This window comes from Lycium barbarum, chromosome 7 (assembly GCF_019175385.1).
Source record: "Lycium barbarum isolate Lr01 chromosome 7, ASM1917538v2, whole genome shotgun sequence".
Taxonomy (NCBI): Eukaryota; Viridiplantae; Streptophyta; class Magnoliopsida; order Solanales; family Solanaceae; genus Lycium; species Lycium barbarum.
Genome location: NC_083343.1, coordinates 104,173,564 through 104,196,440, shown reverse-complemented (window position 1 = coordinate 104,196,440; position 22,877 = coordinate 104,173,564). Strand labels below are relative to the sequence as shown.

The following is a 22,877-nucleotide window of genomic DNA, read 5'->3' as shown; positions in this document are numbered from 1 at the left end:
GTATGGACATTTCTCGCATTCAAGCCCATGCCCAAAATTTGGAGGAAAGTCAACAACAGCAAATAAGTGAGCGTGAGCATGATAGAGGTTATAGCAAGAGGGATAGATCTTTGGGTCTGACTAGTGAGTTCAGAGGAGGCCAAAGACATCGATATTCTAGGCATTCGGGCCATTCCATGACTAGTACGCCTCCACGATTTGTGGGCCAGAGATTCGATAGACCTATTCACTTCAGGCCGAGTCGGACTTTTAGAGCTTTAGGTTCTCATTACAGGGGTGACTTGGGCCAGGCAAGACCACCCATACAGAGATGTTCTCAGTGCGGGAAGTTACATTGGGGTCAGTGCCGATTTGGTTCAGAGGCTTGTTATACCTGCGGTCAGCCAGGCCATATGGTGCGTGATTGCCCCTCGAGAGGTACTAGAGGTACAATTCAGGCCACAGGGTCAGCAGTTGGGACTTCATCATCTATACGCCCTCCGGGGCAAGGCTCACATACGCCAGTCAGTCGTGGTAGAGGTAGAGGAGGAGCGCCCGGTTCTAGTGGTCTACAACACCGTATTTATGCTCTGGCAGGACGACAGGATCTTGAGTCCTCCCCTGATGTTGTCACAAGTATATTATCGGTATTTTCTCTTGATGTATATGCATTTATCAATCCGGGCTCCACATTATCATATGTTACTTCTTATATTGCTGGTCAATTTGGGGTAAAATCGGAGCCAATCAAACCCTTCGAGGTATTGACGTCTATTGGTGATCTAGAAATAGCTAGTCGAGTATATAGAAATTGAGAAATTGTGATTTGTGATCATCGTACTATGGCCGATTTGCATGAGTTGAAAATGGTGGATTTTGATGTTATCATGGGCATGGATTGGTTGGCTTCTTGCTATGCCAATGTTGATTGTAGAACAAAAATGGTCTGCTTCCAGTTTCCGGGAGAATCAGTTTTGGAATGGAAGGGAACTACAGCGTCTCCGAGTGGTAGGTTTATTTTCTATCTCAAAGCAAGGAAGATGATTGCTAAAGGATGTATTTACCATTTAGTCCGGGTTCAAGATATAGAAGCCGAATCGCTGACTCTTCAGTCTGTCCTCGTAGTGAATGAGTTTTCGGATGTTTTCCTGGATGAGCTACCAGGCCTTCCCCTAGAGCGAGAGATTAATTTTTCTATTGATGTGGTACCGGATACCAAGCCCATATCCATTCCTCCTTATAGAATAGCCCCCATAGAGTTGAAAGAGTTGAAGGAACAATTGAAGGACTTGCTTGAAAAAGGCTTTATTACGCCTAGTTCATCCCCGTGGGGAGTACTCGTGTTGTTTGTAAGAAAGAAAGATGACTCTTTGCGAATGTGCATTGATTACAGATAACTGAATAAGGTGACGATTAAGAATAAATATCCGCTTCCAAGGATTGATAACTTATTTGATCAATTGCAGGGTGCCAAATGGTTTTCAAAAATAGACTTCAGATCCGGGTATCATCAGGTGAGAGTCAGGGAGGAAGATAGTCCTAAGACGGCCTTCAGAACGAGATATGGTCATTTCGAGTTCCGGATAATGTCGTTTGGGATAACTAATGCACCGGCAGTATTCATGGATTTGATGAACAATGTGTTCAGGCCTTTCCTAGACTTGTTTGTGATTGTGTTCATTGACGATATACTGGTATATTCTCGGTCCGAGGCAGAACATGCAGACCATTTACGTATTGTCCTTAGATTTCTCTAGGCTCGAGAGCTATTTGCAAAATTTTCAAAGTATAAGTTTTGGTTGAATTCGGTGACCTTTTTGGGGTATGTTATCTCAGCTGATGGCATTCGGGTGGATACCCAGAAGATTGAGGCTGTAAAGACTTGGCCAAGGCCTACAACACCTACGGAGGTTCGTAGTTTTTTAGGTTTGGCAGGTTATTACAGAAGATTTATAGAAGGTTTTTCTTTTATCTCAGCACCACTGACAAAGCTAACTTAGAAATTAGCTAAATTTCAATGGACGGATGCTTGTGAACGTAGTTTTTAAGAGTTAAAGAATAGATTAACTTCTGCCCCAGTCCTGACACTTCAAGAAGGATCGGAAGGCTATGTTGTCTATTGTGATGCTTCAGGGATTGGGTTAGAATGTGTGTTACAGCATGGTAAGGTGATTGCTTATGCTTCAAGGCAACTGCGAAAACATGAGAAAAATTATCCAACCCATGATCTTGAACTAGCTGCGATGATTCACGTATTGAAAATATGGAGGCATTATTTGTATGGTGTCTATGTTGATATTTATACGAATCACAAGAGCCTTTAGTATATTTTCAAGCAAAAACAATTGAATTTATGGCAAAGACGATGGTTGGAGTTGTTGAAATATTATGACGTTAACATCCTACATCATCCCGGGAAGGCGAACGTTGTGGCTGATGCTCTTAGCCGTAGATATATGGGTAGCCTATGTGATGTTCAGCCAAAGAAAAGAGAGTTAGCTCGTGAGCTCCATCAGTTAGCTGGCCTAGGAGTTCAAGTAATGGACTCGAGCAATATGAGGGCTACCATTCAGAATTCAGCTGTTTCGTCATTAGTGGTTGAGGTGAAAGAGTGTCAATACGAGGATCTCATGCTTGTTCATTATAGAAGTATACTTCCTTAGAAGGAAAAGTCATCCTTTGAGATTTCTGAAGACGGAGTTCTCTGATATCGAGGAAGGTTGTGTGTTCCCGATGTTGCAGGATTACGTCATCAGATTTTGAAAGAAGCCCATTGTTCCCGTTATTCTGTTCATCCCGGAGCAACAAAGATGTACCATGATCTTAAATCCATAAATTGGTGGAATGGAATGAAGAAAGATATAGCGGAATCCGTGGCTCAATGTCCTAGCTGTCAACAAGTGAAGATTGAACACCAAAAGCCAGGCGGATTGTTGCAAGCTATGAAAATTCCAACTTGGAAATGAGAAGTGATTAATATAGACTTCATTGCAGGCTTACCTCATTCTAAGCATAAATATGATTCTATATGGGTAATTGTGGATAGGTTTACGAAGTCAGCTCATTTCTTACTAGTTAGAACTACATATATAGCTGAAGATTATGCAAAGCTTTATGTCAAAGAGATAGTACGACTCCATGGTGTTCCAGTATCTATTATTTCTGATAGAGGGACACAGTTTACAACCAATTTCTGGAAGTCTTCCCAAGAAGTTTTAGGGACTTAGGTGAGTGTTAGTTCAACATTTCATCCACAGACTGATGGACAAGCTGAGCATACCATCTAGACTCTCGAAGATATGCTACGGGCATGTGTGTTGGATTTTGGAGGTAGTTGGGATGATCACTTACCACTTATTGAGTTTGCTTATAACAACTGTTATCATTCCAGCATCCAAATGGCCTCGTATAAGACTTTATATGGGCGCAAGATAGGGCCAGACTTGATTCAACAAGCCATATAAAAGGTCAAGCTTATACAGGATCGATTATTAACAGCTCAGAGCCGTCAGAAATTCTATGTAGATAATCGTCGGCAAGATTTAGAGTTCCAAGTGAAAGATTGGGTACTCTTGAAGGCGTCGCCAATGAAGGGCGTCATGAGGTTTGGCAAAAAGGACAAGCTTATCCCTCGTTATAGTGGGCCTTATGAGATTATACGCAAGGTAGGCCAAGTGGCTCATGAGTTGGACCTCCCTTCGAATTTGAAGTCAGTCCATCCGGTTTTCTATGTATCGATGCTTCGTAAGTGCATTGGAGATCCTTCCAAAATTGTACCGGTAAATGATGTTCAAGTCACTGAGTAATTGACTTATGAAGAAGTTCCCATTGCCATTCTAGATAGACAAGTTCGGAGACTTAGAACCAAAGATGTAGCTTCAGTTAAAGTCTTATGGAGAAACAATAATAGAGAGGAAATGACTTGGGAAGCTGAGGAAGACATGAAGTTTAGGTATCCATATTTATTTTCGCCTCCAGAAGAGACTCAGACAGAGACGCTATTGCCCTCAGGTATGTAATGATTTCTTTGATGACTTCGTGGTCGTGTGTGGCCATTGTTATTGTTGTTGTTGTAGCCCTGTGAGGCAATATATTTTGGGTTGTTATGACAGGATGGTAGTGCCATATTACATGGGAAACTCTGGCAAAATTTTTGTAGAATCTCTAAGAGTCTAACATTCGAGGACGAATATTCCTAAGGGGGAAAGAATGTTACATCTCGGAAATTTTGAGTCGTTTGAATCATGAGTAGACTAACGCGAGCCTAAAGTGGACATGAGGTCCTTATGAGATTAAGGAGAGTATTTTGATGACTTTAAGTGAGTACGTTAAGATTTTGAAGTCATATGAATCGGTGGGATTGAGTTTCTCGAAGAAAGTAGAATGTAAGTCATGTTTGGGACGATTTCGTAGCGATTGAGCTATACTTTGTTTAGTAATGTCTTGAGGAGGAGATATAGGGCTCGTTAGATGGTTAATGAAGTGTTGCTCAAGTGCCAAGGAGGTTCTATAAGGATTGGAAGTCAAACGAATCGAAACGAGCAACTTATTGGATGGGGACAATTTGATAGACCATTTGACGGACTGTAGGATATTTGGCTGCCCGTCAAATGGTGGAGCACCACTGTATAACAAGTGAGCTATACTGGGCTGGGCAGTTTGACGGTGAACTTTAACGGTCCATCAAAGTAGGCGTAGGGTTTCCCGACGGGTTTTTAAGTGACGCTTTATATATTTCGTTTTATATCATTTGGACTCATTATTTCCCCAAATATGATCCTAGGGATCTCCAAAACCCTCTCTTCAAGTCCATAAAATAATCCAAGCCAAACCTAGGAGAATCAAAAGATTCAAGAAGCTTGCTAGGGTTGTGGAACTCAAGATTTGCCTATGGTGTTGATGTTGGAGACTTCACTTTAGTGGAGTAAGTTGATCCAAGACTTGTTATTGACTGATTAAGGTAATTTTCTACATCTCTTGTATATGGTTAAGATTGTTTTATGTTGTACCATGTGGGTGAAGGAAGAAAAGTGAAAATAGAGTTCAAGTATGAACTTGAAGATATCATGAGCTATAGGTTAAATTGAATTGTAATTCTTGGCATGTTATGAGTATAATCTTGTTGTGGGTGATACTAATGATGTTGAGGAAGTATTGTACATAAGTATATATGGTGTTGTATTGTAGCTATTGTAATGAGTGATCTTGAAAATGAGTTTTTGGGGATTAGATGATGTTTAACTTGAATGAAGTCTCTTGATTATGGTATTGTTAATAATGTCATTGTTGTTGGGAGTTGTTTTGGAATTTGGTAGAGGTAGATGAAATAGGGGAAATGCTGCCCAATTTTCGCTAGCTTACGAATTATACTAGTTTGAACTTAAGGGTGTCTTTGAGGCCTAACCTTAGTATGAACCCTCTTAAATGTAGATTTCTCGGGCTTTGGAGGTAAAAGTTAAGTAGTTAAGAAGACATAAAGGTATGTAAGGCTAAGACTTCTTTCTTAAGGCATGATCCCATTGCTGTATGCCTTTACGTGCAATCCATAATGTCTTCCATGATGATTTCACTCTTAGAATCACCAAAGCTTATAGTTCTTGATACTTTCATGATGTCATTGATTCCATCCTATAATAGTTGATTCCTCTAAGGAAAGATATAGTGAAAATGATGATGACGATGTTGCTTTTACTTATGTAATTCTATATATATATATAGCTATGTTGTAACACCAAGTCCCTTTGTGGCCGGGTATGCTTAACACCGAGTCCTATATGGCCGGGTATGATATCCATTGTGCACACCACCGATCAGTTGGGTATGAATAACACCGAGTCCCATTGTGGCCGGGTATGCTTCACACCGAGTCCTACTATGGCTGGGTATGTTACACACCGAGTCCCATTAAGGCCAGGTATGCTGTAAGGGTAATGCTATTCATACATGTATGTATATGTATATGTATGGAAAGTCTTCTTTAAAGAAAGAGGTAAGTAAATATGATGAATATCTCAAGAGGTACAAATGGCTCTTATATCGCATGGCTCTTCTATCTCATGTTATCATTCATGCTTTTATCATGTTATTGCTTATGCCTTACATATTCAGTACATTGTTCGTACTGACGTCCTTTTATTTGTGGACGCTGCGTCGTGCCTGCAGGTGGACAGGGAGACAGACTCGACCCTTAGGCTGCTTATTCAGAGACTGCTTAGAGGAGCTCCATTTGATTCAGAGCTGTAGCTGTTGGTACTATTATTTTGTGTACATATATGGGCATGGCGGGGCCCTGTCCCGTCGTTATGATGATACTTACTCTTTCTAAAGGCTCGTAGACAATTGTATATAGCTAGATGTCTTTTAGCCTTGTCGGCTCACATTTTTGTATATCATTTTGATAGCCTTGTCGGCTTGTGAATATATGGGCATAGTTGTTGATGTTGGTATAAAAGTGTCTTAGCTCGATGGAAATTGTGTTATTAATGCATAGAGATTATGAATAGGCCATGTGGCTCACCTAGATAGAATTGTGGAAGTACGATGAGAGGTACCCGGTGGGTTAGCTCCGGGTGCCCGTCATGGCCCTCCGGTTGGGTCGTGACAAGCTAACTGCTCCTTTCTTTTCAGACTGTTTTATCATGACTTTCTCGCTTTCATTACTTTTCATTTTTATATTGCTTTGATATGCTTGTCCTTATCTAACCTTTTTTGTCATGCTTTCAGTTAAGCCAAGGGTCTTTCAGAAACATCCTCCTTACCTTCTAAGCGTAGGGGTAAGGTCTGCGTACACTTTACCCTCCCCAGACCCCACATTGTGGGATTTCACTGGGTATGTTATTGTTGTTGTGTCATCTTAGCATAATTGAGATGTTTTGTAGTTTTCAAGAACAATTACTACTAATGGTAAAATGTGAAAAACTAATGAATTTTGTATTTAACTTCAAAAATGACAAATGGTTTGAAATTAAGTACTTTTAGAAAGTACAAATAATTTGAGACTGACGAGTAACAAACAATTTAAAAGTGATTATTCTTCAATTTTTTTCATTACAATTCCTACATTATTAATTGGGATAATTTCAATAATGTATAATTCAATATAAAATATTACATCCTTTTAGCCATATTTTTAATTTACACTCGCATAGCCAATTTTTCACGATAATAACATTATACAACTTTATACACCTACTGTAGACAATGTATCAATCTTGTATAAAAAAGTGTATAATAGTGTATAAGAGATGTTTATAACACTTTTACACTATTATATAAAATTATACAAAAATTGGTTTTGATCCCCTACGAACTTAAACTAGGAAACTCCATCCGAAATCGGTCAAAATGCGATCATTGATGTGCTTTGTAATCATATCACTCAGCTGGAAGGCGGCCAATCGAAGTGTGAATTGATTTTCACCACCATACATCATCCAGAGATTTAATTGGATCCTAATTCTTCAGATGCGGGGAGTATGAATAAGTTTTCGCCTCCATACATCGCCAGAGGTTGAATTGGATCCCAATTCTCTTCAGATGCAGAAGTATTATTGCATTGCCGACATCACGCTTTAGCCCCGTAAAATCGCCGCCAGAAAGGTGAGTGATAGAGTCGAGGTCACAGACGTGAAACAGAGGGATGTAAAAGACGAACAAAGCTTAGCAAGTCGCCGACGATATGGACACGGTGGCGAAATGTGTGGCAGCGAATATCGTGAGGGGAGGTTGGAACGAATGAGTTGATGATGGCTAAATCGGGTAACAATTCAATTATGGGCTAAAACGGGTGATTATTTTGCCCCGATTAACCTAGTGTATAAAAAACCCGTATTGATTCATACTTCACTACTTGCTTAATTTGTCTTTAAACCAAACAAGCCCTTAGCAGTGTCGCGAAGAACCCAACAAATACAACCGAGTCTCACCTTTTTCCCTCTACACACACTTTAGCTCACGACTAACCAGTGACGACACTATCCTCACTTCCCACGCCCACGCCCACGCCCACGCCCTAAGCCCTAAGCCTTCGGTTAAGTGAAGTGTAAAATAACAACAAACACGGGGCATTTAAATATAAGTGACCTTTAAGTTTTAAAATTGAGGGGAGGTGATTCAAGTTTTAATTATTGAGTAGAGGTGATGATTTTTGATTAGTGATTAAGGGATTTTGAGCTTGCCCAATAGTTTTGTTTTTGACACTTTGACCCTCAACTTTATTTTTATCACTTTGCCCTCATGTTTTATTTTTAACACTTTGTCCCTCGCCCCCACCCCCTCCTTGCCCCCACCCCCACCCCGCCCCCCGCCCTTGCCCCCACCCCCAACAAAAAAAATGTTTTTTCGAAAAATATTTTGAAAAGTTTTTTTTTTGTTTTTTTGCACCAACCCCACCCCTACCCCCAGCCCCCGACCATGCCTCCTCCCTTGCCCCCCACCCCCCACCAAAAAAATGTTTTTTTAAAAAAGATTTTTAAAAGTTTTTTTTTTGTTTTTTTGTACAATCCCCACCCCCTGCCCCATCCCCCCACCACGCCCCCTATGGTCCCCACCCCTACCCCCACCAAAAAAAAGATTTAAAAAAAAGATTTTTAAAAGTATTTTTTTTTGCACCACCCCCACCCCCTGCCCCCAGCCCCCACCCCCACCAAAAAAAAAATTTAAAAAAACATTTTTGAAAAGTTTTTGTTTTTAGTTTTTGGCACCATCCCTCTCCCCCTCGCTCCCACCCCCTACCTCCCAAAAAAATTAATTTTATTTTTTTAAAAAAGTTTTGAAAAGTTTTTATTTTTGGTTTTTTGCACCACCCCCACCCCACCCCTCCCCCGCAAAAAAAAAATTGAAAAGAATTTTTTTTTTTCTTTGGTTTCTTACTCCACCCACCCACCCCAAAAACAAATTGTTTTAAAAAAAATTGAAAATTTTTGTTTTTTGTTTTTTGCAGCACCCCACCAAAAAAAAAAAATCTTGAAAAGAAGTTTTGAATTAGAGAGAGAGATACCTCCTCCATATGTTGATCCTAGCAAACCCGGAAAAAGGTGGACAAAGAGGAGGTGTGGAATCGGGGAATCATTGCGAACGAGAAAAAACAAATGCTCCTTATGCAAAACAGTTGGCACAAAAAACAACATGTCCAAACCGAAATGCTCCATAGTTGTTAATTGCACTATGTTGTAATAATAGTTATTTGTTGGAACTTTATGACATTTTAATGTTGTTCTTTTTTAGAATGATAATTTCTGTTCTTGGTGTTTGTGAACTTAGTTTATATGATATGTTGATCGTGTTCAATCACAAATGTGTGTATTCTTGTTAATAAATTGCTGAACAATTTCCAACAACTAATGAATCTGTTGCAACAGATCTGTAACTTGTTGTGTTTTATCCAACAAGTAATAGGACTCATTGCAACAACTAGTATCTTGTTGGGTTTTATCCAACTAGTATCTTGTTGGGTTTTATCCAACTGCTAAAAGATTTTCACCAAGTAAGCAATCTGTTGCAACCACTGACAGACCTTGTTGCAGCAACTAAGTTGCATTTTGGGGTTTTTCCAACAAGTGGAGTGACTTGTTGCAGAAACTGGGTAACTTATTGTGTTTATCCAACAAGAGTAAGTACTTGTTCAACAACTATGTTACTTGCTGCAACAGATACTACACTTGCTGCAACATATATTATAGTAGTTGCAACAGATACTACTTGATTCACCCATATTTAGTGATCAACAAAGGGAAATCAATGATATTTAGTGATAAACAAAGGAAATCAACGATATGTAGTGATCAATTTATAATACTTAATCAATTTGATGGTATTTTGAGTCAGGAAAGATGATCTACTAAGTCAGTATGCATTAAATCCAATGATCATTAGAGTGAATTGATATCAACTACTTGATTCACCCATATTTAGTGATAAACAAATGAAATCAATGATATTTAGTGATTAATATATAATACTTAATCAATTTGATGGTATTTTGAGTCAAGAAAGATGATCTACTAAGTCAGTATGCACTGTAAACTACTTGAATCACCCATAGTTAATGATAAACAAAGGAAATCAACGATATTTAGTGATCAGTGTATATACTTAATCAAATTGATGTATTTTGAGTCAGGAAATATGATATACTAAGTCAGTATGCACTAAATCAAGTTATCATTAGAGTGAATTGATGTGAACTACTTAATTCACACATATTTAGTGATAAACAAAGGAAATCAACGATATCTAGTGATCAATGTATAATACTTAATCAATTTGATGTATTTTGAGTCAGGAAAGATGATCTACTAAGTCAGTATGCACTAAATCGAGTGATCATTAGAGTAATTTGATGCAAGCTACTTGATTCACCCATATTTAGTGTTAAATAAAGGAAATAAATGGTATTTAGTGATGAATATATATATATATATATATATATATATATATATATCCTTAATGGATTAGATAGTAATTTCATGTAATTTCATGGATTAGATGGGCAATTCTAAGTGTATTCTTCCTAAATCGAGTGATCATTAGAGTGTTTTGATGTGAAGTACTTAATTCAACCATATTTAGTGATAAACAAATGAATTCAATGTTATTCAGTATAAATAAAGGAGTTCAATGTGATCAATATCGTGAATATGTTGCAACAATAGAGGAGTTGTTGCAACATATGAGATACCTGCTGCAACATATGAGTAAGTTGTTGCAACATATGAGATACCTGCTGCAACATATAAGTAAGTTGTTGCAACATATGAGATACCTGCTGCAACATATAAGTAAGTTGTTGCAACATATGAGATATCTGCTACAACATATAAGGAAGTTGTTGCAATAATTCAAATTTGTTGCAGCAACTAAGCAACTTGCTTAAACATCTGATCCATCTGTTGAAACAGATTAATAACTTGTTGCAACTTCTTCAACAAGTGTATGATCTGTTGCAACAATTAATTCATATGTTGCGACAAATTTTTTAGTCTTTGCAATAATTTAAGCCATTGTTTGATTTTTTCCAACAAGGTGAATAATTTGTTGCAACAACTAATTAACTTGTTTAAAAAGATTAGTAACTTGTTGAAACAGATTAGTAACTTGTTAAAACAAGTTAGTAACTTATTGCAACCTCTTCAACAACTGCATGCATCTGTTGCAATAATTAGTAAGCAAAATAAATAAGTTCGTAAACAGAAATTGTTCAACAGCCACCTTGGTTGCAAATACCACAACTAATCAAAATAAATAATTTCATAAACATCATTCACAAATAACATAAGGGACAAAAAAAAAAAAAAAAAAAACACACAGAAATTGTTCAACAACAACCTTGGCTCCAAATACCACAACTTAAGTAATAATTTGTTCAACAACTGCCTTCCAAGGTGTAGCAGATTTCCTTGTTCTACTCCATCTCCTTTATTTCCATCATCAGTTTCTTTATCTTCTAGTTCTTCTTCACTTTCTTCATTTGTATCTACTGCTTCTTTGCTCTGTTCTTTATCTCTTTCTAAGGATTGATTGTCAATTTGGCTGTTCAATTTGACTATATCTTTCCTCAACATTTGTTGATTCATAAATAAATTGTCTACTTATTGCAACACGTGTAGAAATTGTTGCAACAACTACAAATCTGTTGGATATCTTCTACAAACAGAACCAAATAACTGAAGCTATGTCCAACAGATTTGTAGTTGTTGCAACAGATTGTCTACTTATTGTAACAAGTGTAGAACTTGTTGCAATAACTACAAATCTGTTGGATATCTTCTACCAACAGAACCAAATAACTGAAGCTATGTCCAACAGATTTGTAGTTGTTGTAACAGATTGTCTACTTGTTGCAACAAGTGTAGAGCTTGTTGCAACAACTACAAATCTGTAGGATATCTTCTACAAAAAAACTAAATAACTGAAGCTATGTCCAACAGATTTGTAGTTGTTGCAACAGATTGTCTACTTGTTGCAACAAGTGTAGAACTTGTTGCAACAACTACAAATCTATAGGATATCTTCTACAAAAAAAAACTAATTAACTGAAGCTATGTCCAACAAATTTGTAGTTGTTGCAACAGATTGTCTACTTGTTACAACAAGTGTAGAACTTGTTGCGACAACTAAAAATCTATTAGATATCTTTTACAAACAGAAGCAAATAACTGAAGTTATGTCCAACAGATTAGTGAGTCGTTGCAACAGATTGTCTACTTGTTGCAAAAAGTGTAGAACTTGTTGCAATAACTACAAATTTGTTGGTTATCTTCTACAAATGGAATCAGATAAATACCAGGACAAGAACAAAAAAACTATCTGTTGGATATATTTTCCTAAACCCTGAACCATACCAGACAACAATAGAAAAACCATCTATTCACTACAAACTTTTCCTAAACCAAAAAAAAAAAAAATTCCTTTCAAGATTTGTTTTGGAGGGGGATGGGGTGGGGGGGGGGGGGGGGGCAAAAAACCAAAAAGAAAAACTTTCCAATACTTTTCTTTAAAACAAAATTAATTTTTTTTTGGGGTGGGTGGGGGAAGTAAGAAACCAAAAAAAATAATTTAAAACTTCTTTTCAAGATTTGTTTTTTGGGGGTTGGTGGTGCAAAAAAATTTCAATACTTCTTTTTTTAAAACATTTTTTTTTTTGGAAGGGTGAGGGGTGAAAAAAAACAAAAAGAAAAACTTTTCAATTTTTTTTGTGGGGGGAGGGGGTGGGGGTGGGAGGAGGAGGAGTGGGGACCGGTAAAAAAAATCAATTTTTTTTGGGGGTGGGGGTGTGGGTGTGGGGGTGGGGGGGGGGAGGGAGGGGGGTTGCTGGTGAAAAATCAAATAAAATAATAAAACTTTAAAAAAAAAAATTGGGGGGGGGGGGGGGGGCGAGGGGCGAGGGGTGGGGTGGGTGAGGGGTGGAAGGAAGAAGAGTGGGGACTGGTAAAAAAAAAATCAAAACTTTTTTTTTTAAAAGAAAATTTTGGGGGTGGGGAGGGGGTGATTGCACGGGGCGAGGGTTAGGAGGAGGAGGGGGTGAAAAAACAAATAAAGAAATTATTTTATTTTTTAATTTTTTTTTTTAAAATTGGGCCAGGGTAGTGGGGAGGGGGTGCTCGTGAAAAAGCAAATAAAACCTATCAAAAATTTTCATTAAAATTGTTTTTTTAGTGGGGGAGGGGGGGGGGGGGGGGGCGAGGGTGGGGCTGCGAAGGGGTGGGAGGAGGAGAAGGGGGGCTGGTGCATTTTTTTAAATTAAGTTGGCATCTTTCAGAAGCTATCAGAGGTTGGGGGCCAAGGAGGTACAGACCATCTTTTAAGGACAACATTGATACACCTCCTCCACTAAACAACCAGTAAGTTTCAATTCCACTATTATTCTCCTCTTTTCCTTGTGAAGGATCTTTTTCAATTTCTTGTCAAATCTAATTTTTCAGATCTGGTCAGTATGTTGGCAAACCCTCACTTAATAGCACAAATAAAGCATCTGCTCCTGTATCAGATTTAGAAAAAGATGCAGTTACAGCTGCAAAGCAAAGGTCTATGTCAAGTTTGAATTATGCTTCTCCTCCATTTTATCCCACTAGCTCTTCCAGTAAAGAGACTACAATAACAGACGAGGAAAATGCAAACTGAGACAAGTAGCTGCATTGTTCAGTCTTCTCTTTCGGGCGAAAGTACCGCTTCTGCACAATCAACTGCAATATTCCGGAAGGATCCAAATGATTCCCTTGGCATAAACAAGCTTAATATTCATGATTCTATTCCTGCAGTTGCTGGGATGCCTTCATCCAGTTTGCAGTTGCCACTGGGGTTGTCATCATCAATAAAGTCTACTCATTCCCAGGCATTGAGAGGCCAAGGAAGAGGATTTAATGCATCACCACATAGGAATTATCAATCTCCTGTACCCAATAACCAAGTCAACAGTGTTTCTCTGCCAAACCAGCTCCACCCTGCCCAGCGATATTCTGGTCAAAGTCGAGGGCAACCTTTTCTGCAAGTAACTGGTCAGCAGTTAGTACAGCAACCGGGTAATGGATCTCAAGTTTCATCTCCCCACAAAACAGCACAACCTATGAATACCTGTGAACCTGGAGAGCTTGAATCTTCATCAGAGTCCACTAAATTAACGAGTTCTATGGCTGCAAAAGGGAAAGGCAGTCTTCAGGGTCCTGGAAGGGGATATGGGGCTCAAATTGGGGGTGCACCTGGAAACATGGGTAGTGGTCACAGTAATCAGAACTTTTCTGGGGCTCCATCCTTTCTGCCAGGTAGCCCTTTTATAGCTGGCATCAATATATACAAAAAGACGGAAAAAATTGGGTCTTGTTCTGAAACAGGCTCTCTTAAGCATACTTGTCCAGTAGTGATCTTGTTTAGACAAACTTCTTTAAAGTTTGCTTTGCCCCTTGGAATGGTTCATGCATCATGTTATTTCTGTATGCCTTCTCTTGTTTTGTTTAGTAGCTAGGTTTTCTCTTCCATAAGTGATGCTCTGGTAATATCAAGTCCGGTAAGTGTTATAAACTGGTTATCGTATCGCTTCTTGTAGTAGAATGATATTTGTACTTTTAAGGAAGTATTCTTTTCTGTAATGGGATTTGCAGTCATGCAATTTGGAGGCCAGCACCCCGGTGGCGTTGGAGTTCCTGCTGTTGGCATGGCTTTCCCGGGATATGTTGGTCAACCAGATGGGCTAGGCAATTCCAAAATGACATGGTGAGGTTATCTTTAGCTAATCTGATGCTAACCATAAAGCAGCCCCCCCCCACCCACCCCCCCCCCCCCCCCCCAAAAAAAAAAAGAGGAAAAAACAGAAAAGAAGTATTTGCTGTGTAGTGTTTGGAGATTTTACCACATAGGTTGTTTAGTCTGATGCTTCACATTTTTGTGGGGGTGAATGACAGCTGTGTGGTGTGTAGGATCTTTTCTCTGAATTATTGGATATAATAAAATTCCTGCCCTCTTCTGATCTTAGATACGGCTTTATTAGTTTGCGTAACTGGGTGTCACTAGATAATATTGGTCGGAATTTCTCAGGTTGCCAGTTTTAGCTGGTGCTGCTGGAGCACTAGGCACACCATACTGTTCACCATATATTCCTGCAGATGGTGCTTATCATCCTCGCCCTAGTGGGAAGATATCATCTCTCGGTGCTGCTCCAATGTAAGTAGAATGCTTTGCAGATTGTCATGATATTCTGATTTCGTTGTGTTTCTTTCTGATGGCATATATGTCATACTCTTGGTCAATGCAGTTATTCTTGTTCCTTTGCGTTTTCTCTTGTTTTTTTTTTTTGCTCATATTCGTCAGTATCTTGTTTTTCAATTTAACATGACTCTTTAACTTTTATCATAACTTTTGCATGAAGTTTCATCAATAGAATACAAGGAGTCAGGACAAAGTGGAAAAAAGTGACCCAATCATAGCATTTAATTTAAAGGCCAAGCTTGTTTCTGTTTGTGCACCCAAAAGAAATTGGGAAATCTGTGATTGCAATTCCAAGTTTTCAAGGGATCTATTATCGGTTTAACCATTACTTTTTGAAAATCTGAGTGAATCTTTTGTGTCAGGAGTGTGTTATCTTGAAGAGAGTTCTTGTTCCATGTTCTTGCACTGATAGTTATCTGTATATGATTCAGCATCTTTATGTACTAGTAATTTTTTTTTTTTTTTAATTTCAACATTCTTTAGAGCGATTTCTCGGTTCTTTGAAGTATTGCAGCTATAGATGTTCAAAGCAGTGTTTGATTATAGACCTATTAAGTTGTAAAGGAACTTAACAGTACTTCCTGTATGCAGCAAAGAGAATAATACAAGCAAGCCAGATAGTGAACTGAAGCCCCAACAGACGCCTGGTAAGATATACCCATCCTTGTTAATTTGTTCAATTGGTTTTTGCGAAGCTTGTGCCATGAAAATTTCCTTGTATGTTATTGATCTTGTCTGCCTCTATTTCTTTACCAGAGCTCACAACTGATGACTTCAGACTGCGACAGAAGAATCCTCGCAGGCAAGCTGCATTTTGTATTGCTCAAATGAGATAATCATATTTCCAGTTTCTTTGTCGAACTGCTGTTTTTATATAACCATCTTCCATTGGCTTCAATTAGAATGTTGAGTTCCTTCAATTTTCTGTGCAGATATACGGAAATGAAGTTTGACCAATGAGATAGTTACATTGGTTGAAGCAGTTTGAATAAGCAGATTAAGGTCAAAATTTACAGTTGAATATTCCATCGCTAGTTGGATGTTGCAAATCTCTTAAAGAAGCTTGTGGTGATGCTGCTCTTCTCCCTGGCCCTTCGTTTTCTCCAAATGTTGATCTGGAAGCATGTGGACCTCTCATGTATTAGGTCTGCCTGCTTTAGGTAACGATTTTTGCTTCCAGATTTCAATCTGATCGATTTTCTTGTTCTTTGTTTTTTTTTGCCAAATGATCCAGCATTTTGAAATTTCCAGAAAATATCATCCTTAAAGGGATCTACATGACTGCCTTGATAAATAAAAAGGGTCTGCATTACTGCTGCAAATTTCCTTGTTCTCCTAAAAATGACGTAAGCAAGAAAATTTTAATTAAAAAAAAGGCACTCTTATTGGCTTAATAAATTTCATGTGACGTTTTTTTGGTCTAGCTTTAAATGGGCGTTGTATCAAGAGTATTCTATTTTACATATAATTCCCACAACTTCAGTTTTTCATTTCTTGAACCTGTAACCTGTTATACGATTCTGATTCTGGATTTTGTGATCCCAGGTTTGCATGACAATTGCCTGCTCATGCTGCTCCACTTTAGAAGATACTCTGCAGCTTGACGGGTGGTAGTTATCTGTTTAAATATGTGGTAGCATTACAAATTTCTAAACTTCGTACTTTGGGTATTGCTTATCTAAATAGATGAGTGATTAGTAGTTTTAAAATATATATTTGACGCAGGTTCTTGTGGCATGGTTTTCCTTTCATTGCAGGAAGACAGAATTGTCACTCAGCATCGGCATATGATCATGAGGATAATGTCGTGAAGGGTCCAGAAGTTGCACAGCTGCTATAGTATATGCGTTTCTCTTCTAAATGTACGTCATCTGATCTTTCCGAGTTTTCTGTTAGCAGCTTTAATTAATGTTATTACTGCTAGTCATTTGGTGAATACTTTCAGGGTTTGGATTTTGTTATATTGGTCAGAAGAGCATAGCTTGCTCATACGTTGAATGATAAATTTTCTCTTAAGACTTTGTTTTGATTCCTAATTGATGCAATGGTGGAGTTAATAATGGTTCTTGCTAATAGAATTACTGTCTATTCGGAGCGTTTGGGGCAACAACATTGGAAATTTTCGGTGTGCAGCGTGTATCCTTTTTGAAAACTTTGAACTATATTTAAATAACTCATCGTGTTAGTTGTAATTCCTAGTACTAGTTTCATCCCAAAATATGTTACGTTGCTCCCTGTTTTGTTCCCCGGTTTACAAGATTCAGTTTAAGTTTTATGCATTAGAACGTCAGGTTAACTTACAGATTTTTTATAGCAAGTTTAATATGTTAATATGCTATAGCCAATTAAATTGCATTGGTAGTGTAAAAATATTTTACACAGTTAGTGCATGGAACTTGAATCCAAGTATAAAATGAGTCAGTGTTCCGTAATGATGGAAAATATTTTTCAGGGGAAACTGCATCATTATCCAACACTCTATAAAATTTAGATTTAGAAACTATTTCAAAGTGAAGGATGCCACTTTTCCATTTCCAATGGAGATATTTTTTGAAGGAAAATATTTCTTCGTGTTTGATTGCCAGAAAATGACTTATTTGTTTCGGACCAAACTTAAAGCAGGGGTCTTTAAGTTCCTAATGAAGAATATCTGAGATTGATGCTTTGCTTTACGCACAACTTTGAAATATTTGCAGTGACTGATTGAGAAAACAAATTCTAACTACCTGAAAACTAGTTAAGCAATTTTGTCCCTTCATAGCTTCTTGCTCTTTTAGGAATACATACCACTAATTCAAGGAGATTATCTACTCCTTAATAACTAAAAATCACGTAAAATAGGACAAGAAAGACCAAAACACTCAATTTTATTTTATTTATGTATACAGACATATCTAGTACTATATGCCCACGTTTTTACATAGTTTAACGAAGTTGAAAGTAGAAGGTAGAAAACACCGCGAAATTACAAGAACAACTTAAAATGAAGTGCTGTATCATAAATATTCAAGCATATGCAAAGGCTCAAACACCACAATAGGCTTTGATATGATTTTTCTCTTTCAAGCCATCTGTTGCACAATATTTCAAAAATTGAAAGTGATCAAATGACTTGAAATGTTGTGGATTCTCTTCATCAATCAGCTCCTCTGGTACTTTCACAGTCCCTTTCATAAAGGAGAATAATGCCAGTGAATATTTATCTTCAGCTCCTTTCATAATCACTCGATGTATCGGAGCATACACCCTACCATTGCTCCATGCCTATCATCAGTAAAATTTTAACTTAGCTATGGTTTTGTTTTAATTTATTTTCGTTGGTGAGTAGAAAATTATTTCCTGTATATACAACAACAATAACAACACCACCACCACACCACCAACAATAATAAATAAAGTGTTAGTTGGAGCAAGGAATATGAAGTTAAAATTTAAAAGATAATCATAAGGAAAATGATTTCAGCTCACAAGGAAGTTATTTTTAGAGACGGATTCAAAATTTAAATTTTGTGAGTTCGGGATACAATTGAAGGACTGAAGCCACTGGTCATGATTTAATATTTGGACGTAGATATTAACACATAAACAAGAACTGAACCAAAAAATATTGGGTTTGGCTAAACTCATATTTTTCACCTTTTGATCAACCTTTTTTTTTTTTTTTTTTTTTCAATGACTTGTCGTACCAATATCAGAAAATAATTTTTAATCTTTTTTTAAGAATGACCTGTATATACCAAACATACCTCACTTATCTTGGCTAGGTAAAGTTAGTACTCTCTTTGTCTTAATTTATGTGATACTTTTCACTAGGGGTGTACATGGACCGAGTTGGTTCGGATTTTTTAAAGACCAAACCAAACCAACAAAAGTCGGGTTTTCTCGGTTTTTACGGGTTACTCGGGGTTTTCGGGTTTTTTTCAGGTAAATTCTTCATACAAAACATATAATTTGTACTTCAAATATTTCTTTAATCCTACTAAGATACGACTATCTAATAAAGATATTTATTAAAAAAATAACACAAAACGTGATGAGAGATGACATTGTACTAAAATATTCAACGAAAACAATTAATGAAATTGCATAAAATAAAATGATCATAATCTAAAAGTACTAAGTCATGCTAAAATAAGAACGACTAATTAGTATTAATTACATGACTAGATATTAAATAAAAAAATAAAATTAAGTTATGTATTTTCACTTTCTAAACTAATATAAATCTAAAGACTAGATATTAAAATTATTGTCATTCCAATGTTAGCTATGAATTTCTTTTGTTAACATTAGTATTGATTTGATTTTTGTTGAGTTTTATTTGAGTTACTAATATCATTGGGCTATAAAACTTATTGGACAATTTAAAATTCTAATTTCAAGCTTGAAATAATATGTTAAAAGACAAAACACTATGAAAAAGTTAAAGAAATATTTATAAATTACATTATAAATAAATATTTTTATGTATAAAATATGTTTGAAATCTTATAAATGTAATGTCGGGTTAGTTTGATTCGGTTTGACTTTTTTTAGTTGAAACCAAACCAAACCAATAGTGTTCGGGTTTTTCTTTTTAAAACCAAATCAAGTCAAACCAAACCACTAGTCAGGTTTTTTCTCGGTTTAGTTCGAATTATCGGTTTGGTGCGGTTTGTCGGTTTGCTTTGTACACCCCTACTTTTCACTTTTCGAGATTCAACTTTTTAATTTTGACCATACATGTGGACGTAGAATCTTTTAATTTTTCAGAATAAAATGTACATAGTTGAAAGCTACGTAAAAATTACTATAAATTAATAATTCAAAAAATTTAAAAAGCATATATAAAAATTGCAGTAAAAAAAATTGTTTAACTCTTAAAATTCGAATAGAACTGTAACATAAATTGGAACGGAGGAGTAATTCTTACCGTGAACGGCTCACCAGCTATGAAGACGACAGTCTTATAAGAGGAAGGATGAAAAGTCATCCACTTGCCATCTCTTGTTTGCATCTCCAAACCTCCCACTTGATTAGTGTCAATAATCCCCATAAATGACTTATCTCTATGAGGCAAATGACCTATGTTTATTTCATTCATTTTTGGGCTACGATATTTAATGAATCTCATCAAATACATACACGAATGTTTTAGAGGGTCGTAATATTTCTCTAAGCCATAGTTTTCCAACATCATTCGAATCACCACATCGTCAAGTTCAGCTATTAATTTAGAATATGAAAGGGTTTCTTCACTGCAAAAGACAACATAACCAACAAAGTATTACATAATTATTTTTACTGAAAGAGCTTAATTAATCCATCCACAAGTTAAATACACCTTGCTAAATGTTGTGGCCACAGATTATTAATTACTTCACTAGTTCCAATATATGTGATACTATTTTTTTATTAGTCTATCTAAAAAAGATGACACGTTTCTATATGTAAATAATATACAAACTTTTTTGAAGGGGAGCCTTGGAGCAACGGTAAAGTTGTCGGGTTCGAACCGTGAAAGCAACTACCAATGCTTATATTAGGGTAGACTGGCTACATCACACCCTGGGGTGCGGCCCCTTTTCCGGACCCTGCTAACGCGAAATGCTTTGTGCATCGGGCTGCCTTATATATATATTTTATTTTTTAAAACTTTTTTATTTTACGCTGAATATGAATCTCTATATGTTCACACAAATGTTATGGTTAGAGGCGTACAAAGTAAACAAAAAAAACGAATCAAACCGAGAAAAAAATCAGACTAGTGGTTTGGTGTTGGAAAAAAAACCCGACCAGAATTGGTTTGGTTTGGTTTTAACTAAAAAAAGTCAAACCGAACCAAACCAACCTGACATTACATGTATTCAATTTTTAAAATATTTTATACATAAAAATATTTATTTGTAATGTAATTTATAAATATTTCTTAAATTTTTTTTGTAAGTTTTTATCTATTATCATATTATTCAACTTAGAATTTTGAATGTCAATAAGTTTTATATCCTATGGATGTTAGTAACTCAAATAAAGTCCAAACCAAAACCAACTTAACGCTAATGCTAACAAAAGAAATTCAATTTACCACTAGGAATGACAATAATGTTGGATATCTATTCTTTAGTTTTGCATAATTGATTTAGAGAGTAAAAATACATAACTTAAGTTTTTTTTTTCTCTGTCATGTAATTAATACTTATTTTAGCATGATTTAGTATTTTTAGATTATGTTCATTTTCTTTTATGGCTTGTTAATTATCAATATTTATTTTAACTGATTATATTAGCTTTTGTTGAATATTTTAATACAATGACATCACTCTTCTCACATTTTGTGTTATTTTCTGAAGAAACACCTTAATTCTATAATTATATCTTACTAGGACTAAAGAAATATTTGAAGTAAAAGTTATATGTTTTGTATCAAGACTATTCCCGAAAAAACCCCGAAAAACCCGAGGTTGAAAAACCCAAATTTTATTGGTTTGGTGTATAAATTTTAAAATCCGATGCAATTGGTTTGATTTGGTGTTTAAAAAATCCGAACCAATCCGGTCCATGTACCCCTAGTTATGGTATGTATAAGAATACAAATTTAAAAAGTTTACAATTCTTTCTTAAATTTTGTATCCACTTTAACAAAAATTGGAACCAAAGGAGGTAGGAACAGTTTTTACACCACTGTATGTAATTTAAATTCTTTTGAAATGAAATATTTCCTAGATCTGTTTCATTTTATATAGGAATGAATATCTGTTTCATATACTAAGACCACCATATTCTAATGGTATTCTTTTCTTAAATTCCATGATCTTACTTGGTTTTCTTTTGAATCTGTTTCATATTTGGTATTCTTTTGACTCTCGAAAAACAAAAAATACCACATAAATTAAGCTAGCGAGTACTTACCAAAATTTATCGACGTTACCGTTTGGCCACATCTGCTTAGCAAAATTCTTGGTTGAATCAAGAGTTGTACCATTTTCAATGCCAAAATATTCAGCAAGAGGCATGTTAGGGAAATTACCACCATAGCCAAACCCAAAAACATTGGAAGTATTTTGGAGTTTAGTTTCCAAAGGAAGTTGGAACAACTCCTTGCAGTGATCAAACGTGACTTCCCGGAGCTCCGGCGATACTTTCTTGTACACCGCCGCAAAGCAGCCGTACTCTTCCAGGGCACGTCGGATTTCTCGGGAAGTTGATATCCATGAGCTTGTTCCAGCCATCAAATTTTCATCTGTGAACTCAATGATAGAAAGTTTCGGTTCTACTTGGACAGCCATAAAGATCTGATGTGGATAAGTGTTTACCTTTAATGAAAGTGGATAGAAATCATAGGATTGCTTTTGCTTCCCCGTTATAAGTAGACAACAATCATAAACACACACATATATATACACACACAAATGAGTAGAGTCGTTCCATGTAACTTTAGCCCCGAGGGAGGCCCCAGTCTTTAATTACACCAAACACACTCATAATATACTTCAAGTTTGAATACATCCCGAGATATATCCGTAATTAAGTATAATAAAATGTAATTATTATAAATGAAATTATAAATAAAAAGTTTATATATATCCATTTTTATTAAATTTAATAAAAAAGATAAGCATTTTTATTGAATATCTTTATTCACACATTTGATTAAAATAGAGAAAAAAACTATTTTTTGGAACATATATCTTCTGTAACTTACAAATAAAAAAAAAACACAA

General features: G+C 36.4%; 1 protein-coding gene and 1 pseudogene across 1 annotated transcript; one reads left to right on the top strand and one right to left on the bottom strand.

The window, feature by feature from the left end:
- Nucleotides 1-6,519: 6,519 nt before the first annotated feature.
- LOC132601680 (protein MLN51 homolog) lies at nt 6,520-17,198 on the top strand (annotated as a pseudogene).
- Nucleotides 17,199-18,027: 829 nt separating this feature from the next.
- On the bottom strand, nt 18,028-22,600 carry LOC132603672 (2-oxoglutarate-dependent dioxygenase AOP3-like). The gene is made up of 3 exons (XM_060316812.1): nt 22,066-22,600; nt 20,090-20,414; nt 18,028-18,441 (listed from the first exon to the last, which is right to left on the bottom strand). Exons 1-3 carry the CDS (start codon nt 22,440-22,442, stop codon nt 18,202-18,204), a joined length of 942 nt encoding a protein of 313 aa, XP_060172795.1. The 5' UTR covers nt 22,443-22,600; the 3' UTR covers nt 18,028-18,201.
- Nucleotides 22,601-22,877: the final 277 nt, after the last annotated feature.

What these genes read in the sequence shown, in the direction of transcription:
- LOC132603672 (XM_060316812.1), bottom strand. Translation starts at nt 22,442, where the DNA reads ATGGCTGTCCAAGTAGAACCGAAACTTTCTATCATTGAGTTCACAGAT. An exon ending in GGTAACGTCGATAAATTTTG is followed by an intron (nt 20,415 to 22,065) that starts GTAAGTACTCGC and finishes TGTCTTTTGCAG; the next exon opens with TGAAGAAACCCTTTCATATT. An exon ending in TAGCTGGTGAGCCGTTCACG is followed by an intron (nt 18,442 to 20,089) that starts GTAAGAATTACT and finishes TACTGATGATAG; the next exon opens with GCATGGAGCAATGGTAGGGT.